Source organism: Nannospalax galili, unplaced genomic scaffold (genome assembly GCF_000622305.1).
Source record: "Nannospalax galili isolate Female #2095 unplaced genomic scaffold, S.galili_v1.0 scaffold117, whole genome shotgun sequence".
NCBI classification, from domain to species: domain Eukaryota; kingdom Metazoa; phylum Chordata; class Mammalia; order Rodentia; family Spalacidae; genus Nannospalax; species Nannospalax galili.
Genome location: NW_008341422.1, coordinates 502,963 through 526,908, shown reverse-complemented (window position 1 = coordinate 526,908; position 23,946 = coordinate 502,963). Strand labels below are relative to the sequence as shown.

General features: G+C 43.4%; 1 protein-coding gene across 1 annotated transcript in view; it reads left to right on the top strand.

Annotated features, from left to right (window-relative positions):
• Positions 1–23,432: 23,432 nt before the first annotated feature.
• Positions 23,433–23,946, top strand: part of Adam10 (ADAM metallopeptidase domain 10) — a 151,238-nt gene continuing 150,724 nt past the window's right edge. The window contains exons 1-2 of the mRNA XM_017799089.2: positions 23,433–23,520; positions 23,721–23,887. Coding sequence (XP_017654578.1) covers positions 23,833–23,887 — 55 coding nt within the window. The 5' untranslated portion in view covers positions 23,433–23,520; positions 23,721–23,832. The remainder of the gene's footprint in view (positions 23,521–23,720; positions 23,888–23,946) is intronic.

Sequence of the window (23,946 nt, the reverse complement as noted above, 5' to 3'; positions counted from 1 at the left end):
GATCAATCATCCTACCTTAGCCTCTCATCAACTTCCTTCTTATTCTTAATACTCTGACATTACTCTAGTTAATATTTCTTTGTGTGCACCTTCCTTTATTTGTTGGGTTGTGGACTTGGTGACCACAATCATTGTAGCAATTTATGTTCTTCAGCTCTGGGAAATTGACTATTTCTTTGTTAATTCTTACCTTTTCTCTGATTATACACTCTTTATTTTTTTGTTCTTTTTGTTGAATTTACAAATGTTCCTTTCTATTGCTTAACAGTGTAATAACTTTGTGTCTTAGAGCACTGAGTATAATTTTTAATGTTGCCTTTGTATTTTTCAAAGAATAGTTGAACCATATGCATTAGTAATATGTATTTAGCATATAGTTATATTGGTAATGTTAAACAGTGAGATATAGGGGGGAGAAGTTTAGAACTTTGGTTTTACTTTGGAAAATAAGATATATTGAGAGGAGCTGGGAGATGACTGCATGGATAAAGTGCTTGCTGTGCAAGCATGAGGACCTGAATTTGTATCTCCAGCAGCACCCAATGAAAGCCAAGCACAGTGGTGCATGTCTGTACCCCCAGCAGTGGAGGGGCAGAGGCAGTCAGGGGTCTAGCTGAAATGGTGAGCTCCAGGTTCAGTGCAAGAGCCTATCTCCAAATACAATGTGGCCCGAGCATAGTGGTGCTCACCTTTAACCCCAGCACTCAGAAGGCAGAGGCAGGTGGATTTCTCCGAGTTCCGGGCCAGCCTGGTCTACATAGTGATAGTCTATCTCAACAAAACAAAACAAAACAAAACCAACAAGGTGGAAAGTGATTGAGGAAGATACTTGACATTGATCTCTGGTCCTTCTACATAGCACACACAGATATGCATACTTGCATATATGTACACATAAACATACAACACACACATATACCAATACATATTTGACATGAAATGATTGTTGAGAATATGTCTCAATATTAAATGAGTAGTACAAATAGTATAAAAATTCAATCTGGGGCCAGGCATGGTGGTACACACCTTTAGTCCCAGCACTTGGGAAGCAGAGGCAGGTGGTCTCTGTGAGTTTAAGACCAGCCTGCTCTACATAGTGAGTTCCAGGCCAGCTGGGGCTATAGGGAGACCCTGTCTCAAAAAGACCGAAAAAAAAAAAAAAAACAATCTGGGCATGGTGGCACATGCCTTTAATCTCAGCACTCAGGAGACAGAAGCATGTGGATTTCTGTGAGGTTGAGGTCTACATAGTGAGTTCCATGCTACCTGGGGCTACAAGAAGACCTATATCAAAAACAAAATTTAGAGGAAAAAATCCGTGTGAGATAAGGAAGAATTAAACCCACAGGCTGACTATTGCCTTAGACTTAAGAGATACAAAATGTCTATCAAAATTATTGTTCTTTTTTAGTTGTGTTTTGATTTATTTTTGAGACAGTCTATTTAGCCCTTGGTAGCCTGGCACTAATTATGTAGCTCACCCTGGCCTTAAACTTGGGACAATCTTGTCTCCACCTTACAAGCGCCGAGATTGCAGGTGTGATCCACCACATCTGGTTAAAATGATCATTTTATTTGTTGCTGGGAGTTGAATGTAGATGCTCATAGATGCTAAGCATGGGCTGTAAAACTAAGCTACATCCCAGCTCTGATTAGTGTGTTTTTTTTTTTTTTTTCAGAAAAGTCTTACTCTAACCCAGGTTACCCTCAAACTCATGATCCACCTACCTCAGCCTCCCTAATGCTAGTATTACAGGCATGCACCACTGTTGTGTAGTAATTTCCTCAGATAAAACCTTCCAAAGTCCTGAGGACAAGATGTTCTAAAAGGGTGTAAATAACAGAATTCTTAAAGGAAGGTAAACAACAGGATGTTTGTTTGCTTGCTTGTTTGTTTTTGAGAGTGTCTCCATTAGCCCCAGCTGGCCAGGAACTCACTGTATAGACCAGGCTGGTCTCAATCTCACAGAAATCTCAGACTCTGCTGGAATTAACATGTGATCTGCACCTAGCACAAAGGATGTTTTGAAGGGAGTAAAATATTCCATTCTTCAGGGAAGTTTATTAAGCTCATACAGTAAAGAAGTCAATAGCTTCAGGAAGTCCCTGAAATTGACCAAATTCACTAGACACCCCTCCCTCCAACCCCAAGTCTATATAAGTCTTAAAGACTGCTAAGACACACTCTCAGCCTCCAAGCCACCTGCTAGAAACTGAGACCAGCAGAGCTGCCTGTAGGGGGCAGATCATTGCAGTTTGTTCAGCTGACTGCAAGTTGTGCAATGAGCTCCAGGTTTCCAGTGTTTGTGAGCTGTCACCATTCTAGGGTGGGCTTTGGTGATGCAGCAGTCTTTGAATCATTTCTATTTCTGTAAGTAAGAATAAAACTCATTGGTTCACCAAGTAGGACTTTGGTAGTACCCTTACTTTGGTCTGTTGTTGACTCCCTATCTGGGGTAAGTAGACATTGTTCCTATCTCTCCAGGAATAGTGTCACAAAAGAACCACCACACTTGGGTCTATTCTTTTAAAATTCTGGGTTTTGAGTTACATCATAATCTTTCTAGTTACCATCACAGAAAACTTGGCATTGACTTTTATCCTAAAGTGCTGATTGTTATGCCCTCCAAAGAGCTTGCTGATATCACACACTCCTTTATGTTGTTCTCTCCCTCTGTAGCCAACCCTAGCCTTAATCTCCTTACAACTAGAATGTAGCAGTATTCCAGTTACTCCATAGCCTTTGGTCTTTTCCTCCACTCACCCTATATATGCCTATAAAAGTTAGAATTGCCAGGCATGGTGGTGCAAGCCTTTAATCTCAGCACTCGGGAGGCAGAGGCAGGCAGATCTCTGAGTTCAAGACCAGCCTGGTCTACGTAGTTCCAGGACAGCTGGGGCTACAGGGAGACCCTGCCTCAAAAAGACCAAAAAAAAAAAAAGTTAGAATTGTTTTATTCAGGGTTCTCTAGAGGAACAGGACTGATAGAATAAATGTATACTAAAAGGGGGCTGAATGGCCCAACAATGGCTGGCTGTATGCTGGAGAAGCTGAGAACCTGGTAGCTACCTAGTCCATGAAACTGGATGCCTCAGCAGTCCAGCCTGGAAGATTCCTGGAGTCACTGATCTTCAATTCACATTGGAACCTGACTCAAGAAGCTGGAGTCTGATGCCAGCAAGAAGTGAAGGCAGGCACGCAACACTGCTTTTTCCTCTGACCTCTTTATATCTGGGCTGCCTCCCCTATAGGTGCCACACACTCTGGGGGAGAGGGTCTAGTTGATGCTAGATCCAATCAAGCTGACCATTAAGAGTAACTATCGCAGTTCTTTAGTATGCATCAAAATGACCTGTGAGCAGAATATCGAATGGGTCTGGGGCATATGTAGCTTTGTTCCACCTCATTTGGTTTCCAGTTCAACATATGTGAATTAAAATCCAGGATTTCCATGAGGCTCAGTGGCTCTGGCTTTCGCCCTCAGCTGCTTGCAGACACTCCAGCCTCCTGCAAAGTACATCCCTGACTCAATTATTTCCTTGCACCCCATGAGGAGTCCTGCACCTGTTCAGAAATGAATCCAAAGCTAAGGTAGTCGGCCAGGTGCTGCTTCTGCTCCATGCTGGTTTAGCAGATGCCCATCTGTCCTGGTGACGTTAAAGAGTGGAGGCAGACGACCTTCCTTTTCTTTTATTGCAGTCCTATTTAGCTCAAGTATGAGTGAAACAGTTCTCTCAATTGTATTTAATCTTAAAAAAATAGAACCTAAATGTATATCTTGGTATTATAGATTGTACCAGGAATGACTTCAAGAAATATATGCCAAAGTTTTCAAATCAGAACTCCTACTCCCCTACTGTCTTAGTTTGCTTTCTGTTGCTCTGATGAAACACCGAGCAAACAAAATTTGGGAAAGAAAGGGTTTATTTGGCTTAAACTTCCACATCACAGTCCATCATTGAGGGAAGCCAAGGCAGGAACTCAAGCAGGGACTAGAGGCAGAAACTGAAGCAGAGACCATGGAGGGGCACTTGTTTTTTGTTTTTTTTTTTTTTGAGACAGGGTCTCCCTGTAGTCTCAGCTGGCCTGGATTCACTGTGGAGGCCAGGCTGGCTTTGAACTCACAGAGATCTGCCTGCCTCTGCCTCCCAAGGGCTGGGATTAAAAGTGTGCGCCACCACACCTGGCTCTACTTTTCTTTGTTTTTAAAGAGAATTTTATTGATTCAAGGATTTCATACAATGACTTTTAATTTTTAAAAATATTTTATTTAGTATTATTTTTTGTGTGTGTGTGTGTCTTTCTGAGACAGGGACTCTCTATAGGCCCAGCTGGCCTGGAACTTGCTACGTAGACCAGGCTGACTTCTATGTCACAGAGGTCCACCTGCCTCTGCCTCCCAAGTGCTGGGATGAAAGGTATGCACCACCATGCAGAGTGCCTTTGCAGAAAAAGAACCTGTGGTCTGGAGTGGTTAGGGTGACCTTGCCCAAGGTCACTGTAGACAAGGCTGGCCTTGAACTCACAGAGATCCACCTGCCTCTGCCTTCTGGGATTAAAGGTGTGTGCCACCACGTCCAGCCTTATTATTTATTATTTTTATGTGTATTCGTGTATTGCCTGCGTGTAGCTAAGTGCAATGCCTGCAGAGGACAGAAGAGGCTGTCGGATCCCCTGGAACTGGAGTTACGGACAGTTGTCAGCTGCCATGTGGGTGCTGGGATTTGAACCAGGCTCTTGTGCAAGAACAACCAGTGTTCTTAACTGCTGAGCCGTCTCTCCAGCCTATGAATTTTAATTATATTCAGACCTCCTCTCCCATCTCCACTCTCACCCTCCCACCTCTGTGCCCCAACCCCAACTTTGTGTCTCCTATTAGCAAATGAAAAACCCCATCCATCTTACATAGGAGCTAGATGCCAGAGAAATATCTCATTAAAGTGTCAGTGATCGACAGTCGTTACACTCAGGTGTGTCAAAGTAAGGACCCACTTCCTTTCCTTTGTATGTGGTTTGTGGTCAGAATATGCCCAGGTTTCTTGGAATGGGATTTTTCACTCTTAATTTCTATTTCTCTACACATTGCTTAGGAATGTCAACTAGGGATTTCTTTTTTTCTCAGTGGTTGGAAACACTTGATTTTTTTCTTCGTAAAAGTTGGTTGTTCACAGTCCTTGCATGCAGATTACACTTTGGCTGTTTCTGGTCCTTACTCAGCACAATGATCCCACTGTGGAGCAAGGCTTTCTCCAACAGGTTAATTCTTCACAGGGTTTTACTGTAGATAAAAAGCAAAAGCTAGGTCCTCATAGCAGGTGGCAATTAGCTCACAGGCCTCCAATCCAAGCTTCTCTGAATGGCAGTTGGGAGGTTTCACAGTTTCACATGATAGTTTTACACTGGTGTCCTCAGTTAATTTTCTGAAATCTGTAGGCTTTTTAGATTCCTAATGTTGTTGAGAACTGCAGCCAGGTCTTAACAGCCAGTGGGTGGTGATTATGGTCAGCTGACTGTGATGCCACCAGGGCATGTGGGTGGGCAGTCTGGCTCCACTCTGCCCCACCTGGGTGGCCATGCCAGTGCAACTCTGTCACTGTGCATGGGCTACCGGGCTGGCTCCGTCTACCAGTGTGCATGACTTTGCCATCTTGGCTCCCTAGTTATTCTCCCTCTTACTTGCCAAGTCTTGATTTCAGAATTTTGAGATAAATATAGAAGCATAAAGATTCTTGAAAAAATGAGAGGCCCAGAGTCATGTCTCTAGGCCCTCATTTCTGCCACTGCTCCACCTACACCTCCATTTTGTCTCTCCAGTTGTTTTCTTCTTACTTTCCACATCCTGGCAATTCAGAATTTTGAGAGCAATATAGAAGCACCTATATTCAGGCAAATATTCATCTTGTGTGATAGGTTCCTCACATGGTCCATGAATCATATTCAGACTCTTGGGAAGTGGTGTGCTTTGGGCCCTGAGGGCGGCTGCCCAGAGCATGCCTCATTCCACTGCCATCTATTTTTTAATTTTTTGGTCTTTTTGAGACAGGGTCTCCCTGTAGCCCCAGATGGGCTGGAACTCACTGTGTAGACTAGGCTAGCCTTGAACTCACAGATCTACCTGCCTTTGCCTCCCAAGTGCTGGGATTAAAGGCATGCACCACCATGCCTGGCCTCACTGCTATGCCCACCTGCCCAGCGATGGCACTCCCCGCAGTGGGCTCTGCCCTCCTGCATCAGTTAATAATTAAGAAAATGTCTCACAGGGGTTGGAGAAATTGCTTAGTGGTTAAGAACACTGGCTGTTGAGCAGGGCATGGTGGCACACACCTTTAATCTGAGCACTCAGGAGATAGAGCCAGGAAGATCTCCCTGAGATTGAGGCTAGCCCAGTCCATATAGCAAGTCCCAAGCCAGCTGGAGTTACAGGGAGATCCTGTCTCAAAAGACCAAAAGCAAACAAGCCCCAAACAATAACAACAAAAACCAATAGCTGCTCTTGCAGAAGACCTAGGTTTGGTTCCCAGCACCCATATGGTAGCTAACAACCATACTTAACTCCATTCCATGGGATCTTAAGCCTTCTTCTGACCTCTGAGGGCATTGCCCATACAGGTGCACTTACATACATGCAGGTGAAACACTCATACACATAAAATAAAAATTAATTAATTAATTAAAAAAGAAAATGTCTCACATTTCTCCAGTCTGATGGAAGCAATTCCTCAACCGAGGTTCCTTCTTCCCAGGAGACTCTCGTTTGTGTCAAGTTGGCAAAAACTAAGGAGCACACATACTCTTAGACCAATTTGTTACTATTTCAAGTATAAATGTGCCTGCTTCTTTCTTTCCTTAGAACTCCTGTCTTCTCAAAAAAAAAAAAAAAATAGCATGCTAAAGGTTGGAAGTACAGCCCATTGGTAGAGTGTGTAGTTAGCACATGAGGTTCTGTCTAGCACAAAACCACCCAAATTCTGTCCTGCCAGCCCACCACTCTGCCAAATATCTATCAGCTCTGGTAGAGTTATTCTCTAAGTATGGATTTTGGATAGGCAGTGCTGACATCTCCTGGAAACTTGTTGAAAACTAAATTTCTCAGGAATAGGAGAGTGTAGATCAGTCATACAGTGCTTGCCTAGCATAGGCAAAACTCTAGATTGGATCGTGTGTGTGTGTGTGTGTGTGTGTGTGTGTGTGTGTGTGCGCGCACGCATCTAGTCTTATTCAAGAATGCAGTGTTCAATAAGTCCTCCATATGATTCTCATACAATATAAAGTTTGAGCATTGGGGCTAAGACGTAACGTAATTAGTAGACTGACTAGCATGCATAAAGCCCTGCCTTCCATCCCCACATTTTATAAACTGGATATGGTGGTGCACACCTGTGATTCCCATACTTGGGAGGTGGAAGCATGAGGCTCAGAAATTGGCTGTGTTCCAAATTGCAGGCCAGCTTGGGATACATGAGACCCTGTCTCAAATAAACAAACAAAAAATAAGTTGCCTGTTACTATCTTAATAATAAGGCCAGCCTGGGATACATGAAAACCTTCCTTTAAAAAACAAAACCAGAAAACTGGGTAGAGTGGTTATGCCTCTGATCCTAACATTGGGAAGTTGTTTTTGTTTTTTTTAACTCTGTCTCAAAAACAAAACAGACAAAACCAAACCAAACAACCAAGGAAACAAAACAAACAAAAACAAATATAAACAGACAAACAACTTGGTCTTTTTGTGTGTGTGATCTCTCATTATGTTTGCTTAGTAGAGTAGTTGTCAAACTTCAGTGTCATTAATTCTCTGTGGAAATCTTGTTAAAATGTGTTTCTGGATGCTACACCAGGAATTCTGATCCAACAGAATTGGAAACAAGCCCAGGAATCTTCAGTTCTCACAGGCATCCTAAGTGATTCTTCTGCAGGTAGTACACTGGTCAGTGCAATGAGAAATGCTGGTCCCAGCAATATCAGATAGCAGTCACTGCACTGGGGAGTAGTGGAGTGGGTACTTGTTAAGATGCATATAGAAATAATTATGATAATTATAATAGGCCACCTCCGTAATTATTTATCAGACATTTGCAACATAGTTTTTGGGGCATGGAAGAGAATGTTAAGCATGGTCATATGGAAGCAGCCCAGTGTGGCAGAAAATGTTATGGAGAGACCACAGACTTGGGTTTATGGTCTATTCACTAATAGACCATTAGCTATTCACTAATTTTATAGTGCAGTGAAGTCAATTTATTTCTCTTACCTTTTAATTTTAACTCTTTATATTTTTAAATACTTATTATTATTATTATTTATTATTATTATTTTGGTCTTTTTGAGGCAGGGTCTCCCTGTAGCTCCAGCTGCCTGGAACTCACTCTGTAGACCAGACTGGCCTTGAACTCACAGTGGATCTGCCTGCCTCTGCCTCCCAAGTGCTGGGACTAAAGGCATGAGCCACCACACCTGGCTTACTTATTATTTTTATCTTATGTGAGTGCACCCGTGTCATGCAATGCCACGGAGGTCTGAAGAGGGCTTTGGATTCCCCTGGAACTGGAGTTAAGGATGGTTTGTAGTTGCCATGTGGGTTCTGGGAATTGAACCTGGGTCCTCTACAAGAGGAGTCAGTACTCTTAACCACTGAGCCATTTCTCCAACCCCTATATTTTTGTTTTTTAAAAATATTTTATTTAGGCAGGGCATGGTGACACATGCCTTTAATCCCAGCACTTGAGAGGCAGAGGCAGGTGGATCTCTGTGAGTTTGAGGTCAGCCTGATCTACATAGTAAGTTGCAGGCTAGCTCTGGCTACTGGGAGACCCTGCCTCAAAAAAATCAAAACAAAACAAAAATTTTATTTATAGCTGGGTGTGATGGTGCACACCTTTAATCCCAGCACTTGGGAGGCAGAGGCAGGGGAATCTTTGTGATTTGGAAGCCACCCTGGTCTACATAGCAAGTTCCCAGCCAGTTGGGGTTACAGGGAGACCCTGTCTCAAAAAGACAAAAGAAAATACATTCATTTTTGTTTTGTGCATATGAGTGTATTGCCTGCATGTGTGTAAGTGCACCCATGCCTTGCAATGCCTGTGGAGGTCAGAAGTAGGCATTGGGTTCCCTGGAATTGGAGTCATGGACGGTTGTTAGCTGTCATGTGGGTGCTGGGAACCCAAACTGGGTCTTCTGCAAGAGCAGCCAGTGCTCTTAAATACTGAGCAACCTCTCCTGCCACTAACTTTAACTCTTTGTAAAAGGAAGCGAAAAAAGAAAGAAGGAAGAAAAAAGTAAAGGAAAAAGAAAAGATGGGGTGGGCATTGAAGTTGGTGGAGTACTTGTCTAGCATGCACAAAGCCCTGGGTTCAAAAGGATTAGAAATTCAAAGTCATTTTCAACTACCTATGGAGTTCAAGGGCAGCGTAGGTTACATGAGTCTCTGGAAGACATTAGCTTAAATGATTCTGTTATGTGTTTAAGATTTATTTTTATTATTTTTATTTATGTGTATGCATGAGTGTCTTGTCAATATTTCATGTGTACATGCCCTCAGAGGCCGGAATAGGGCATCAGATTCTCTGGAATTGGAGTTACAGGTGGTTGTGAACTGCTTGACATCGGTTTTGGGAAGAAAACTCAGGTCCTCTAGAAGAGCAGCAAGTGCTCTTATCCACTGAGCCATCTCTCAGCTCTTGTTATGTGGTTTTGTAAATGAAATGGGAAACTAGGGTAAATAATTTATAAATTACAAATAGTTCTTCAATTATTATTAATATTATACTAGGGATCAAACCCAATACATTGCACATGCTAGGCAAATGCTCTATTACTGAGCCATGCCACTGACTCAATTTTATCATTATTATTGGGCTCTCAAGTTGGTAGCAGTCTAGTTAGGAGGACAGAACATAAGTCTATGAAAATACGACAACTCTAAGCAGTGTGAAAGGGCTACTGTGAAGCGATGAGAATTAGTAGCCAAAGATGATAATTAAATATCTAAATCAAGGCATGATGCCAAATGTCTGTAATCCCAATTCTTGGGAGGTAGAGGCAGAAGAATCGATTTTAAGGTCATCCTTGGCTATATCGAAAGTTCAAGTTCAGCCTGGACTACTTGAGACCCTGACTTAAACTCCTCCCCCAAATTATTTGTAATAGTTGCCCTAGGAGATGGGATTCTTTTAATGTTGGCTCAGAGGTTAAGAGTTTGCTGCTCTTCCAGAGGATGTTGCTGTTGTTTGTTTTGAGGCAGAGTCTCCCTGTAGCCTGAGTAGCCCAAACTCCCTGTGTAGACCAGGCTGGCCTCCATCTTGAGATCTGCCTCCCTCTGTCTCATGAGTGCTAGGATTAAAGGGATGCTCCACCATGCCCAGCTCTTTTAATGTTTAAAAGAAAGAACTAGGAGTGTAATCCAGTGGTGGAATGCTGGTCTAGCATGTGCGAGGCCCTGGGGTTGAGTCTGAATCCAGAAATAAATAAATCATAGTAAATAAACAGTAGGGCTGGGGAGATGGCTTGGTCAGTAAAGTACTTACCACACAGTCATGAAGACCTCAAACTCCCTAATCTCAGGTAAAAAAGTTGGGTCCAGGAGTGCTGAGGATGCAGAGACAGGAGGATTCCTGGAACTGATTGGCTATTGCACGAGCTCAGTCATCAAGCTTCAGTTTCAGTGAAAGAAACTGATTCAAAAAATAAGGTGGAAGGGATGGAGAGATGGCACAGACTAAGAGTTTGCTGTTCTTCCAGAGCATATGAGTTTGGTTTCCAGCACCCACGTCAGATAGATCACAGACATCTGTAACTCCAGCTATGAAGGGATCCAGATTCCTTCTTCTGGAACTCTGCCAGCTCCTACAATTACACATGCACATGTTCTACCCCACCCCATGTGTACACATAATTAATAAAAAAAAATGTCTGATCCCTAGATGGCCTCTATTGTGTCATAGTAAGTTGGATAGCTGGGAGGGTGGCAAGTCTAACAAACAACTCAGTAAAGTCACTCGGTGAATCCCCTCTTCACTGACAACTTGCTTACTAAGCCACTTTCAGTTATGTTTCAGCTTTTCAAGTATTGATAAGATGAGCACACTGGGGTTGGAGTGACGGCTCTGTGGTTAGGAGGCTCGCTGCTCTTGCAGAGGGCCCAGCTGCCTGTATTCCAGCTCTAGGGGATATGACACTTTCTTCTGGCTTCTGTGGGTACCCACACTTGTAGCATATACACACATATACATAAAATAAAAATAAAATTTTACCTTTAACCCAAGCACTCAAGAGGCAGAAGCAGATGAATCTGTGAGTCTGGTCTACATAGTGAATTCCAGGCAAGCTGAGGCTACTACAGGGAGACCCTGTCTCAAACAAACACACCAAATAAATAAATAAATAAATAATAATAAATGACTGCATTGACTTTATAATCTGAAAAATCTAACCTGAAGTTTCTTTTAATAGCTTGTTTCCAGACAGAGTTTTAATATGTAGCTCTAGCTGACCTGGAACTGGTGGTGATCCTCTTGCCTTTGCCTCTTAAGTGCTGAGATTACAAGTACATGCCACCATGCTTGGTTTACGCTCTAGAATTAGAAGGTATTATTTAAATATATAAGTCCCTTAAGTGTTTAGCTCTCATAAGTTTGTCCTTGTGAGCTGATCAACTTAGACTGCACTGAGAAAAAGGGCCAGTGTGATGGCTTACCAGGTAAAGGCACTTGCTGCCAAGCCTTGAGGACCTGAGTTTAATCCCCAGTTAGAAGGAGAGAACTGACTCCTGAAAGTTGTCTTCTGATTTCCACACACATGCACACATGCCATGGCACATGCATGCACACAGACACACACAGACACACAGACACACAGACACACACACACACACACACACACACACACACATACAAAACTGAAAAAGAAAAGTCAAACTTGTGGACCTTCAAAGCTAAGAAGCAGGGCTGAAGGCGTGGCTCAGTGGTGTGAGAGAAAATGAGCTTGTCGTGTTTGAAGCTCTGGGTCTTAATTCCCTAGCTTTTAACACACACACACACACACACACACACACACACTGAAAAGCAGATTTTGGATCATGACAATGATAATACATCTTTATTACTTAGTCATTCCAGAGACTACATTATAAGACTCAGAGTTAAAATTGGGCTACAAGCCTGGTGTATTAGTTAGCTTTTCTCAATACTGTGACTGAATACCTGATAAGAAACAACTTAAGGAAAGGAAGATTTATTTTGGTTCAGTCCACCATGACAGGGAAGGCGTGGCAGCAGGAGCAGGAGGCATCTGGTTCGTGTGTCCTCCTCTGGAAGCAGAGAGGCGTGAATGCTGATGCTTTTATGCCGTCCTCCCATTTCTCTCGCTCTTTTTTTTTTCTTTTTTCCCTTTTTTGGTCTTTTTGAGACAGGGTCTCCCTGTAATCCCAGCTGGCTTGGAACTCTCTATGTAGACTAGGCCGGCCTTGAACTCACAGAGATCCACCTGCCTCTGTCTCCCGAGTGCTGGGACTAAAGGTGTGTGCGACCATGCCCAGCTTTCCCTTTTCCTTTTTTATTCAGTCTGGACCCCAGCCATGAAAAAGGGCTGCCCAGTTTTGGAGGTCTTCCCTTCTCAGTTAAACATCCTCACAGACATGTCAAGAAGTGTGTCTCCTAGGTGATTCCAAATCCAATCAAACTGATCATGGAGATTAACTGTCACAACTGGTATGCCCCAATTTCCCCATCTGTGAAATAAATTATAGTCAGTTTCACAACATTATTACAAAGAATGAAGATGATGTATATAAAAATGTTTATCAAAGTATCTATCAATATATCTATCAAGAATTTTGTTGGTAATCTGGGAATCTCCATGGTAGGAATAGAATACATATTTTTTAAATTACTGAACAGTAATGTTCATTGCCATTCTGTAAGGTTTTATGGCCCTCTGCTTTTGCCTTAATGCCAGTTTAATCTTAGTTGTCACAGTAATAACAGGAGAGTTTCCATGAAGTAACACATGCTTAATTGCAGAAGGCTATAAATAAAAGGTGTCTTGGACTAAAATGTGATTGAGATTACTGGAGCTTGAGGAGTATAAGCAGAAACCTGAAGGACTTTTTGGAAGTTTGTCTAGTTTTTTTTTTTTTTTTTTTTGGTCTTTTTGAGACAGGGTCTCCCTGTAATCCCAGCTGGCCTGGAACTCTCTATGTAGACCAGGCTGGCCTTGAACTCACAGAGATCTGCCTGCCTCTGCCTCCCAAGTGCTGGGATTAAAGGCGTGGGCCACCATGCCCGGCCAAAGTTTGTCTAGTTTTTAAAACAAAGGTTACACACATAATTAACTGAGGAGAATAACGTGCACTGGAGTGACATTAAACAAGCCCAGTCCAACGAGGGCAGTTTCTACTCAGTTCCTGTCCAGGGATGTAGAAGAATCTAGGTCTGTGTAGAATCTTGGCTGTACTTTGAAAGCTTCTATGTGTTGAAAGGATAGATAATGATGTTTAAAAAATTTAACTGCAAGTCAAACTATGTTGTATCTGTTGACTCTGATTGGGTTCATGAGTCAGCAGACTGCAATCTGCACTGGAGAGGCTGGGTTAACACTATATATAAGGACAAAGGAAATGGGGACAGAAAACATGTAGGAGGATAGTTTAAGTTGCTTTTGAAGTTACCAAGACTTGATCTGTTTAACTGAATAGAGAGGAACAGGAGAATAGAGTAAAAGCTAGAGACAGAGAGAGGAGTTCACTTTTTTTTTTGTGGAGACTTTTAATGTTTGAGTAAGATAATGGGATTTTAAGGCAGTGAGATGCTCTTTCTAGTTTTTGAATAAATTAGTCAAATTGAACCTAGTCTAGTACTGAAATTTAGTAAGTATGTGTTGGCTTTATATATTTGCTAAACAATAAGGCTCCATTTCTAAAATTCCTATTATATGCAATTCATCCTTGTCTTCAAGAATTAGGGAGGGTGTGGGGAACTAGAGAGTGGGGGACTGCTCAGCACTTAAGACTTGCAGAAGACCTAGGTTCATATCCCAGCACCCATATGGTGGCTAACAACCATCTGTAACTCCAGTTCCAGGGGATCTGATGTCCTCTTCTGCCCTCCGTGGGCATTGCATGACATGAGTGCACTAACACTCATACACATAAAATAAAAATAAATAAGCCAGGGGTGGTGGCACATGCCTTTAATCCCAGCACTCGGGAGGCAGAGGCAGGCAGCTCTCTGTGAGTTCAAGGCCAGCCTGGTCTACATAGAAAGTTTCTATCTCAAAAAGATAGAAAAAAATTTTAAAGGAAGGCCAGCTGGGGCTACAGGGAGACCCTGTCTCAAAAAGATAGAAAAAAAATTTAAAGGAAAAAAAAAAAAGAATTAGGGAAGGTGTTGTTATAGCTCACTGGTACAAGTTCTTGGTTAGAAGGAAGGTAAGAATTAGGGAAGGTGTTGTTATAGCTCACTGGTACAAGTTCTTGGTTAGATGTGGAAGTCCTGAATCTGATCCCTTGTATAAAAGAAAAGAGAGAGAAGAGAGAAGAGAGAAGAGAAGGGGAAGGAGACAGAGAGAGAAAAAGAGAGAGAGATTTAATTAACTTTTTTGTAGACTGTAGAAGCAAACCCAGGGCCTTGCACATGCTAGGCAAACAGTACCACTGAGCTACATCCTCATCATCCTAGGGGAGGTATTTTAAATAAACAAATATAATACAATTTGATAAGACTATATTAGAGATGCATAGATGATATTAAACTCTTCCAGTAGATAAGTTTGTGAAGATTTTATAGAAGGGAAGAAGCCTTAGCCATATCTTAATTCTGTTCTTTACATTTTAAAAGGAACAGACACTTTGCTTCCTTCAGTGTGGGGATTAAACGTAGGATCTCATGCATACTAGGCAAGCACTCTAGCACTAAGCTCAGTCTCCAGTCCAGATATGGATACTGTCAAATGCTTGTAGTTACAAACACCATACTTCATGATTCTCTTTTCCTCAGAAGTGTATTTTATAAATGCTTTTCTTTTTTGGATTCCTCTTTTTTTTAAAAAAAAATTTTATTTATTATTTTTATTTTATGTGTATGCGTGTATTGCGTGCATATAGATAAGTACACCAGTGTCGTGAAATGTCTGCAGAGGATGGAAGGGGCTGTCAGATCCCCTGGAACTGGGATTATGGACAGTTGTTAGCTGCCATGTGGATGCTGGAATTTGAACCTGGGTCTTCTGCAAGAACAGCCAGTGTTCTTAACTGCTGAGCCATCTCTCCAACTCCTGGATTCCTCTTTTTACGTAGACAGTAAAATCCTAACCAAAAAAGTGAATCATTAAAAAGATCTTCTGAGCCTTGTTTGTAGAATATGTGGGAGAGATGGGAGAGATGCTCCTTCTGGAGGGGAGAGGTGTGCAAAGGTGTTGAAGTGGGAAGTGGTATGTGTTTGGGAAACTAACTGCTGTCCAACAGCAGCACATTGTACTGATAAAGCCTAGGTGTTCTCCAGACAAATCGAAGTTTCCAATCGAAGTTTCATTGTTGGCTTTGCCACTTGCTAGCTTCTGACTTTGGGCAAATTATTTAAGTTCTTTAAACTTCCATTTCCTTAATAATGTCAGCTATTGTTACCCTGATTTTTCCTCTCTTGGTTTCTCTCTTCTCTCCTCTCCTCTCCTCTTCTCTTCTCTTCTCTTCTCTTCTCTTCTCTTCTCTTCTCTTCTCTTCTCTTCTCTTCTCTTCTTTCTCTCTCTCTCTCTCTCTCTCTCTCTCTCTCTCTCTCTCTAGTGCTAGGGATTGGCCCTAGGGTCTTGTGTATGCTAGGCCTCCTATCAGTGAGCTACATTTCCAGAAAAGAAAAGCAGCAGGCAGTGTTGTAGCTCATTGTGAAACTTCACACATCAGGCCCTGGGCTTATCTCCCAGCACTAAAAACAATGGGGGGGGGGGAGGTAATGAGGGAGGGAGGGAGGGAGGGAGGGAGAGAGAGAGAGATTAAGATCTTGATGACCTACTGGGATGGGAGAGGACTGAGGTAACCCAAGCAGGAAATTAGAGATTTAGGGGAAAAAAAGATTTGAGAAAGGTGACATGGAGGGTTGTTCAGACTGGGGCTTGTTGAGTATAGTGTGCCTGTGTAACACCAAGGAGATGGTGAGTAAATGGTACATATGTAATCATAATGGAGGTATCTAAAGTTGTCATGTTTACTTACTATGTGCAGTGCATTGGTCTCTGTGCTTTACATCTGTTATCTTAACTCTTGCAACAATCTTCTGGGATCAGTAGCACTATTCTTCCCATTGTACAGATTAGGAAACTGAGGTCACATGGTTAAGAAGTGGTACAACTAAGATACAGGTCTGGGACTTGGAATACAGTTCCAAGAAAATGTGCTCACTCTGTGCTAGGAACTGGGGTAGAATTCAGAACAAGACATACCCCAGGCATTATTTTTATGGAATTTAAAGCCTTGTGAGAGTCATAGTTAGTTACATAAGCACAGTAGGAAATAATCATGATAGTGAAGAATGAGAACATAAAACCTAACGGTCAAGTCCTGAGGAACAATAATACCTAGGGAGTAGAGAGAAGAAACAGACCCAGGGAAGACATACAGATGTAAGTACAGTTCAAAGTCAGGAGGAAAATACGGAGAGAACAGGTCTTGTAGAATATTTGAAGAGGGTGTTTTTAAAATAAATTAGTTTTAGTTTAATTTTATGTGTATGAGTATTTTGCCTGCATGTCAGTGTACCACATGTGTGCGATGCCTGAGGAGGTCAGAAGAGGGCATCAGATCCCCTGGAACTGGAGTTATGGACAGTTGTTAACCTCCATGTGAGCAGATGGAAATCAAACCTGGTTCCTCTGGAAGAACAGCAGCCAGTGTTCTTAACCACTGAGCAATCTTTCCAGCCCCAGAGGGAGTTTTTCTTCTCTCTCTCTCTCTCTCTCTCTCTCTCTCTCTCTCCTCTCTCACTCTCTCATCTTTTGAGACAGGGTCTCCCTGTAGCCCCAACTGGTCTGGAACTTGCTATGTAGACCAGGCTGGCCTGGAACTCACAGCGAGCCACCTGCCTCTGCCTTCCGAGTGCCGGGTTAAAGGCATGTGCCACCATACCTGGTGGCAGGGGAGTTTTTCTTTAAAGTGTCAAATGTCCCAGAGGCCTAGAAAGATAAGGAGTGATAGGGTCTGTTGGCTTTGATAACTAACAGGTGTGGCTTTAGAAATGACATGGCAGCATCAAATGCCTATGGACCAGAGTGTGGTCTGGAAGCCAGAGACACCAGAGAAAGTAGTAACTGTATGAGCCAGAGTGACAGTAGAGAAAAAGAAAGTTGAAGGGCACAAGGAAGGTGTTTTGGGAGAAGACTGGTTATATACTAGGTGGACAACAGAAGAAAAATCTAAGATGATTCCACTCTTGACTCTGGTTTCCAGGAGAATGTTGATGAGCTTATTAGAGAAAAGAAGCTAAGTATATTATTGAGCTTGGCATGGCAAGGAGACACCAGCAGGCAGCAGTTTGGTAGGAGTTGGAAATTTAAAAATGCAATTGCTGGGCTGGAGACATAGCTCAGTTTGAAGAGGGCTGGCTGCTGGCCTAGCATGCATAGTCTTGTATTTGATCCCCAGCGCCACACACAGCAGTAACATGCATGCAGTGTCAGCACTCAGGAGTGAGAGACAAAAGAGTCTCAGAAGTTCAGGCTACATAGCCAATATCGGTCTTACAAGTGTGCAACGAACATTTTTCTTTAGTATCGTCTGTCTGATATATCATATATGGTTATTTTCTACTAAGGAAATGTCTCATCACTCTGACTTGAGGATAGTCTTTATGAACTAGGTCCTAACAAAAAGCAGCTGGGTGTGGTGGCACATACTTTTAATACCAGCATGGAGGAGGTAGAGACAGGTAGATTTCTATGAGATCAAGTCCAACCTGGTCCATAATGCAAGACCTGTCTCAAAAAAAAAAAAAAAAAGCAAAAAAAGCAAAACAAAACTTACTGTTAGGATCAAAACTGTATATTATCACTGAGGAAAGATGCTACTAAAGTAATATTGGAGATGAGATGGCTCAGCAAGTAGAGGCACCTGAGTTTGATCCCTATCTAGAACCCACATAAAGGATAAAGGTAGAAGGAAAGAACTGTCTCCAGGCAGAGTTGCTCCAGGTCTCCTCATTCCCCAGCTTCCAGCAGGACTGGAAAATAAATTCATCTTCCAAGATGAATGGATACTTTCCCAGCAGCGTTAGACCAACCTACACAGGGCCAGCACCACCAGGCCCCCAGTTCCAGAACGGAGTCTACAATCCTGGCTTTCCAGAATTGGTTTTCAGCAATGGAAGTCTGTCTTTTCCATGCTTGCCCCATTTGTAGTGCAGCAATCTCCCTTGTCTGTCATACCAAGCCACTGGCCTCCAATTGCAAAATCCTATCCACCTGCACAATTCCATTCTAGTGATGGCTGTATAAATAGAAAGGAAATGAAAGCAACTTAAACTCTTGAGCAGGGAGAAAATATACACACAGAGCGAGACTTCCCCTCCAAGCAGCCAGTTGGACCTCATAAGGTAGTACCACTGTTCTTGCTCCTGCTATTAAACTTGAAAACATTCCCAGGGGAGTTGATGGGACTTCATCTTTGGCTCAGCTGATGTAGGGAATGAGACCTCCTAGTCATAGTCTGTTTAATAGTGCCTCAGAAAGAGGGGAAGTGAGAGTGCACGGGGCACTGCATTCCCTGGCCTAGACTATGAAGGCAGAGGTGCAATGTATAACCCTTTACAGGGGGGCTATGACATAGATGAGCCTAGAGCTAAGCTTCTGAGGGAGCAGTATAATGAGGCTCTAGGAGCCAAAGATACCATGAAATTCAAGTGCTGGTGTGGAGATCAGCTTGGGTAAAGAAAGAAATGACTATGGGTCTGTTCCCCATTTCCTGCCACTTCCACAGAAAGTGATACCTGAGATTCAGTTGGTTAAAAGCCAGAATAATGTGAGGCCAGAAGTGTCCAAGTCTGTAGATGTGAGCCAGTTTTTGTCACTGAGGCAGCTGTCATCTAGCATGGCAGGGGAAGACCCAAGTTTGCTATCCCTAGCTCAGAAGAAGCTCAGTGAGCCAGGCCTCCCAGGGAGCCACTGCTTCTTGCCCTCCCAGCTGGCCCAGGGCAGTAGAGTTGATAAAGCACTCCAGTTTGATTCCAGGGTGACTGAGAAGCAACCCCCAACAGATCGAGTGCCTTCTAGTTCTGATTTGGAGACTGCAGTAGGCAGGGAACTTGAAGCCTTTGCCATCTCTCTGAAAGAAAAGGTGATCTATATGTTGAAGAGAAATGATAGGTTGGCTACTTTGTGTCCTGAGGACTTAGAAAATGGTAAAGTGGAAGGGGGTGCTAAAGATGATGATGTGTATAAGCTAGGCTGTTTTCACAAAATCAGCGAGCAGGGCCGTCTGATTCTTCATAAAGGCAAGCTTTACCAAGAGGTTGGCAAGGTGAAAAGCTACAAGTCTCACATGGGAACACCTCTGTGGCTTCCAAAGTGAAGGAGTAGGAGGAATCAGAAACCACCTGTGGAGGGTCCAGAAGAAACCTGCCACAGCTCTGCAGGAGAGCTCTCAACCCAAAGATAGCTCAAGCAGTTTAGTGTGATATGAGCTGTGCTGGTGAGGCTCCTGAGCTGTATGAAGAGGATGATATTGAGGTACAGGATGAATATAACCACCTGGGTGATGATGGCTCTGCAACGTTGCTCACATGCTGAATGCCGCCCACAAAGGAAGAGTTTACTAAAGCATTTGTTATGCAGAATGTCTTTTGAAGAGAGAAAACTCCAGTATGCAACAAGCAAGTTCAGAAAGATGTAGCACAGGAAGGCACAATGGTGCAGGAAAGGATCACTTGAATCGAGAGTTTGAGACTAGCTTGAGCAACAGACTCATATCTTGGAGAACAACAAACCTCATCTGAGAGAAAACAAAATAGTTTTTAAAAATTAATGCTAAAGTGCTACTAAATGACACAGATTTTTCATGATTTGGCAAAGGATTCCAAAAGCTTAATAAAATAACAAATGAAAAAAAAAAAAACGGTCTCCATAAAGTTGTCTTCTGACGTTCACACACACTATGGCATGTATGTTTACCTGCACATCCTGCATACACACACACACACACACACACACATACACACAATAACAATATATTTAAAAATAATTCTTTCTAAGATATATTTGAGTGTTTGAGGACGAAAAATGGTATTTATATATGTTTACTTAACAGGTAATAATTATTTGCCAGTTACTGTTACTATAATTGCTTTACAATATTAACCAATCTGAATTTAATCATCAAAATGGTCCCAGGAGGCAATTTTCATTTTACAAAGGAAATGTTTAGGTTAGAAAGGTGAAATGACAGGGGGTGGAAAAAAGGCTCAGCAGTTAAGAGCACTGGTTTCTCTCTCAGAGGACCCAGGTTCAGTTATCAGCACCCACACTGTGACTAACAACCATCTGAAACTTCAGTTCCAGGGGCTCCAACCACCCTCTTCTGGCCTCCTCAGGTATTGCACACAAGCGATGCACAACATACATACAGGCAAACCACTCATACACATAAAATTAAAAAGTAAAAATATAATTTTTTAAAATTTTATTACTTATATTTTATGTGTATGAGTGTATTGCCTGCATGTATGTGAGTGCACCCATGCCGTGCAAAGCCTCGGAGGTCAGAAGAGGGCTTTGGATTCCCCTGAACTGTAGTTAAGGACAGTTCGTAGCTGCCATGTGGGTGCTGGGAATCAAACCTGGGTCCTCTGCAAGAGCAGTCAGTGTTCTTAACCACTGAGCCATCTCTCCAGCACCGTAAAATATAAAATTTTTTTAAAGGTGAAATGACTCAACCAGTTAAGCAGCTTGCCAATGGTATAGATGGGAGTCAAACCCAAGCAGGTCTGTGATGGATGATGTAGATGCAGGCCTTACTTTTCCATTTCATCATTTTCCCCTTCACTTGCAAAATATCAGTAATGAAATTAAGACTTTAAGTAATGGTCCAAACTTGTAACACCGAAGAGCCATTCATTAGGATGTGGGTATGGAGTGCTATCATGATTTACAAATAAAAGACACACCTCTTGGATGTAAATGTTCAGTGATTACTTTGAATTTAAAGAGGAAGTGCCCTACAGTCAATTATCGGAATCATAAACAATTCGAATACTAAATATGCCATAGGATGGTCTAATAGCTAGAAAATTATAGCATCTCTGCAAGAGAGTAGCAGAGAGCATCCATGATATGCAATGTGTCTGTAGGCAACTGTTTTTGTGATTAGATCCTTTTTTTTTTTTTTTTTTTTTTTTTTTTGAGACAGGGTCTCCCTGTAGCCCCAGTTGTCCTGGAACTCACTATGTAGACCAGGCTGGCCTCAAACTCACAAAGATCCCCCTGCCTCTGCCTCCCAAGTGCTGGGATTAAAGGCATGCGCCACCATGCCCGGCTGTGATTAGATCTTTTTTTGATCTTTTTGAGACAGGGTCTCCCTGTAGCCCCAGCTGTCCTAGATTCACTATGGAGAACAGGCTGGCCTCGAATTCACAGAGATCTGCCTGCCTCTGCCTCCCAAGTGCTGGGATTAAAGGCATGCACCACCACACCTGGCGTATTCTAATTTTTTAAAATCTTTTAAAAATATTTTATTTATTATTTTTATTTTATTAAAAAAATTTTTTTTGATCTTTTTCAGACAGGGTCTCCCTGTAGCCCCAGCTGTCCTGGAACTCACTATGTAGACCAGGCTGGTCTTGAAATCACAGAGATCCGCCTGCCTCTGCCTCCCGAGTGCTGGGATTAAAGGCGTGCCCCACCACGCCCAGCGTGATTAGATCTTTTAAGAAAGGAAAAAGCTCACCATATTCAGTCATCATCCTGTGTTGATACCATATATCACAGCAGAAATGGATGGATACAGTAATCATGGTGGTGTGGGAACTTCTGACTGTAGTCTTGACTTTAGTAATGAGGAACTAAAGTTAAATTAATTTTACAAACAATTAAGCAGCAGAACTTCCTAGATTGGGCATGGAAGTGCATGTTTATAATACCAGCTCTCTGGAGATGGGAGGAGGGAGGATCAGAAGTTCAAGTTCATCTTTGGCTACATACCGAGTTCAAGGATAGCATGGGATACGTGAGATGGGAGATGGGAGAATTATACACATTTTAATTTTTGTTTTATTTAAAGAAGCATATTCGACTTACCTTAATGATATAGGTTGTAGAACACATAAAGGGCGCAAGTACAGGAATTCCAATTTATTCTTGGTATCAATAATATTAACTTATATTTCCCGAGTCAACTCAAGCAGGATGCCATATAGATGAATAGCTAATTAAATTCCATCAAGAAATTAAGTTCTTAATATTTATTTTTTAATTTTTATTTTATGTGTATAAGCATTACACTTACTAAGTATGTAAGTGCACCTGTGTCAGTGCAGTGCTGGCAGAAGCCAGAAGAGGGTGTTCGATCCCATGGAACTGGAGTTACAGACGATTGTTAGCTGCCATGTGGGTGCTGGGAATCAAATCTAGATCCTCAGCAAGAGCAGCCAGTCCTCTTAAGCACTGAGCCCGAGAAGCTGTAGTTCTTTAAATCTGAGTGTGAATAAGTGAGCTATTAAACCAAGTACGAGCTTTATAGAAGCTGGAATGAAGAAGGTACGTGAAGATTCTGTTCATAGAGGGGTCACCCTAGAAAGGGGGCCATTTCTGGGCTGGATATTAAGGACCACCTGGTTTTTTTTACAGAGACTAAGGCCTAGTCTGTGACATAAATCTGTGAGGTGCTCAGGAAACTGCCTTAAGTAAGCAGGACATCTCCCTGCCGGAAGGGTCTTCACAGGATCGTTCACAACACTGCTGTCTATCGCCGCTATAATCAATGCTTGCTGGGATTGTTTTTGTTTACTTGGTAGCTGCGGAGCTTCAAGAGAGGCAGAAAAAGAAACGACAGAAACCTCCGATTCTTGGAGGTTAAGCGGAAAGCCGTACCGCTTCAAATCTTCACGCCGCGGAGGCTGGAGCCCAAGGGACCATCCTGAACAGCTGTGAGACCCAGGTAGCACTTCCACTCCCGCCCGCGGAGGTGGGCGTGTCCAGATGAAGCCCCGCCTCCCAAGGCCAATCCTTATTCTCCACCGGCGGACAGGAAGCAGAGGCGGGCCTAGAAGCCCAGGTACCGGCCTCGGTACGCATGTGCGCTGCCTGGGGCCCCTGGGGGCGAAGGGAGGGGCGGGAGACAGGGGCGAGGCCTCGCGAGTCCATTGGTTTCCGGCGTGTCACGTGATGAGGAAGGGGGCGGAGAGGCCCAGACTCTGGGAGGGGGCTGGAGAGCAGGCGAGGAGCGAGGGCCGGGAAGCGGGGAAGGGAGGAAGGAAGCCGCCGAGGGGGAGGGAGGTCCCTGTTTTGGCGGAGCAGGGCGCGCTGTTGGGCGCCTGAAGTGGAGCGAGAGGGAGGCGCTTCGTCGGTTCAGCTGCCGGGGAGGCTCGTCGGGACTCAGCGCCGTCCGCAGCTCCCTGAGGATCGATGCGCCGCGGTTGACCCGGGAAGAGGCGGCGGCGGCGGAAGATGGTGTTGCCGACGGTGTTAATTCTGCTCCTCTCCTGGGCGGCGGGGCTGGGAGGTGAGGCACGACCCCTAGCGGCCCGAGAGGGAGGCGCTTCGTCGGTTCAGCTGCCGGGGAGGCTCGTCGGGACTCAGCGCCGTCCGCAGCTCCCTGAGGATCGATGCGCCGCGGTTGACCCGGGAAGAGGCGGCGGCGGCGGAAGATGGTGTTGCCGACGGTGTTAATTCTGCTCCTCTCCTGGGCGGCGGGGCTGGGAGGTGAGGCACGACCCCTAGCGGCCCCCCGGGAGCGCCGCGGCCGTCAGCACCGCGGCCGG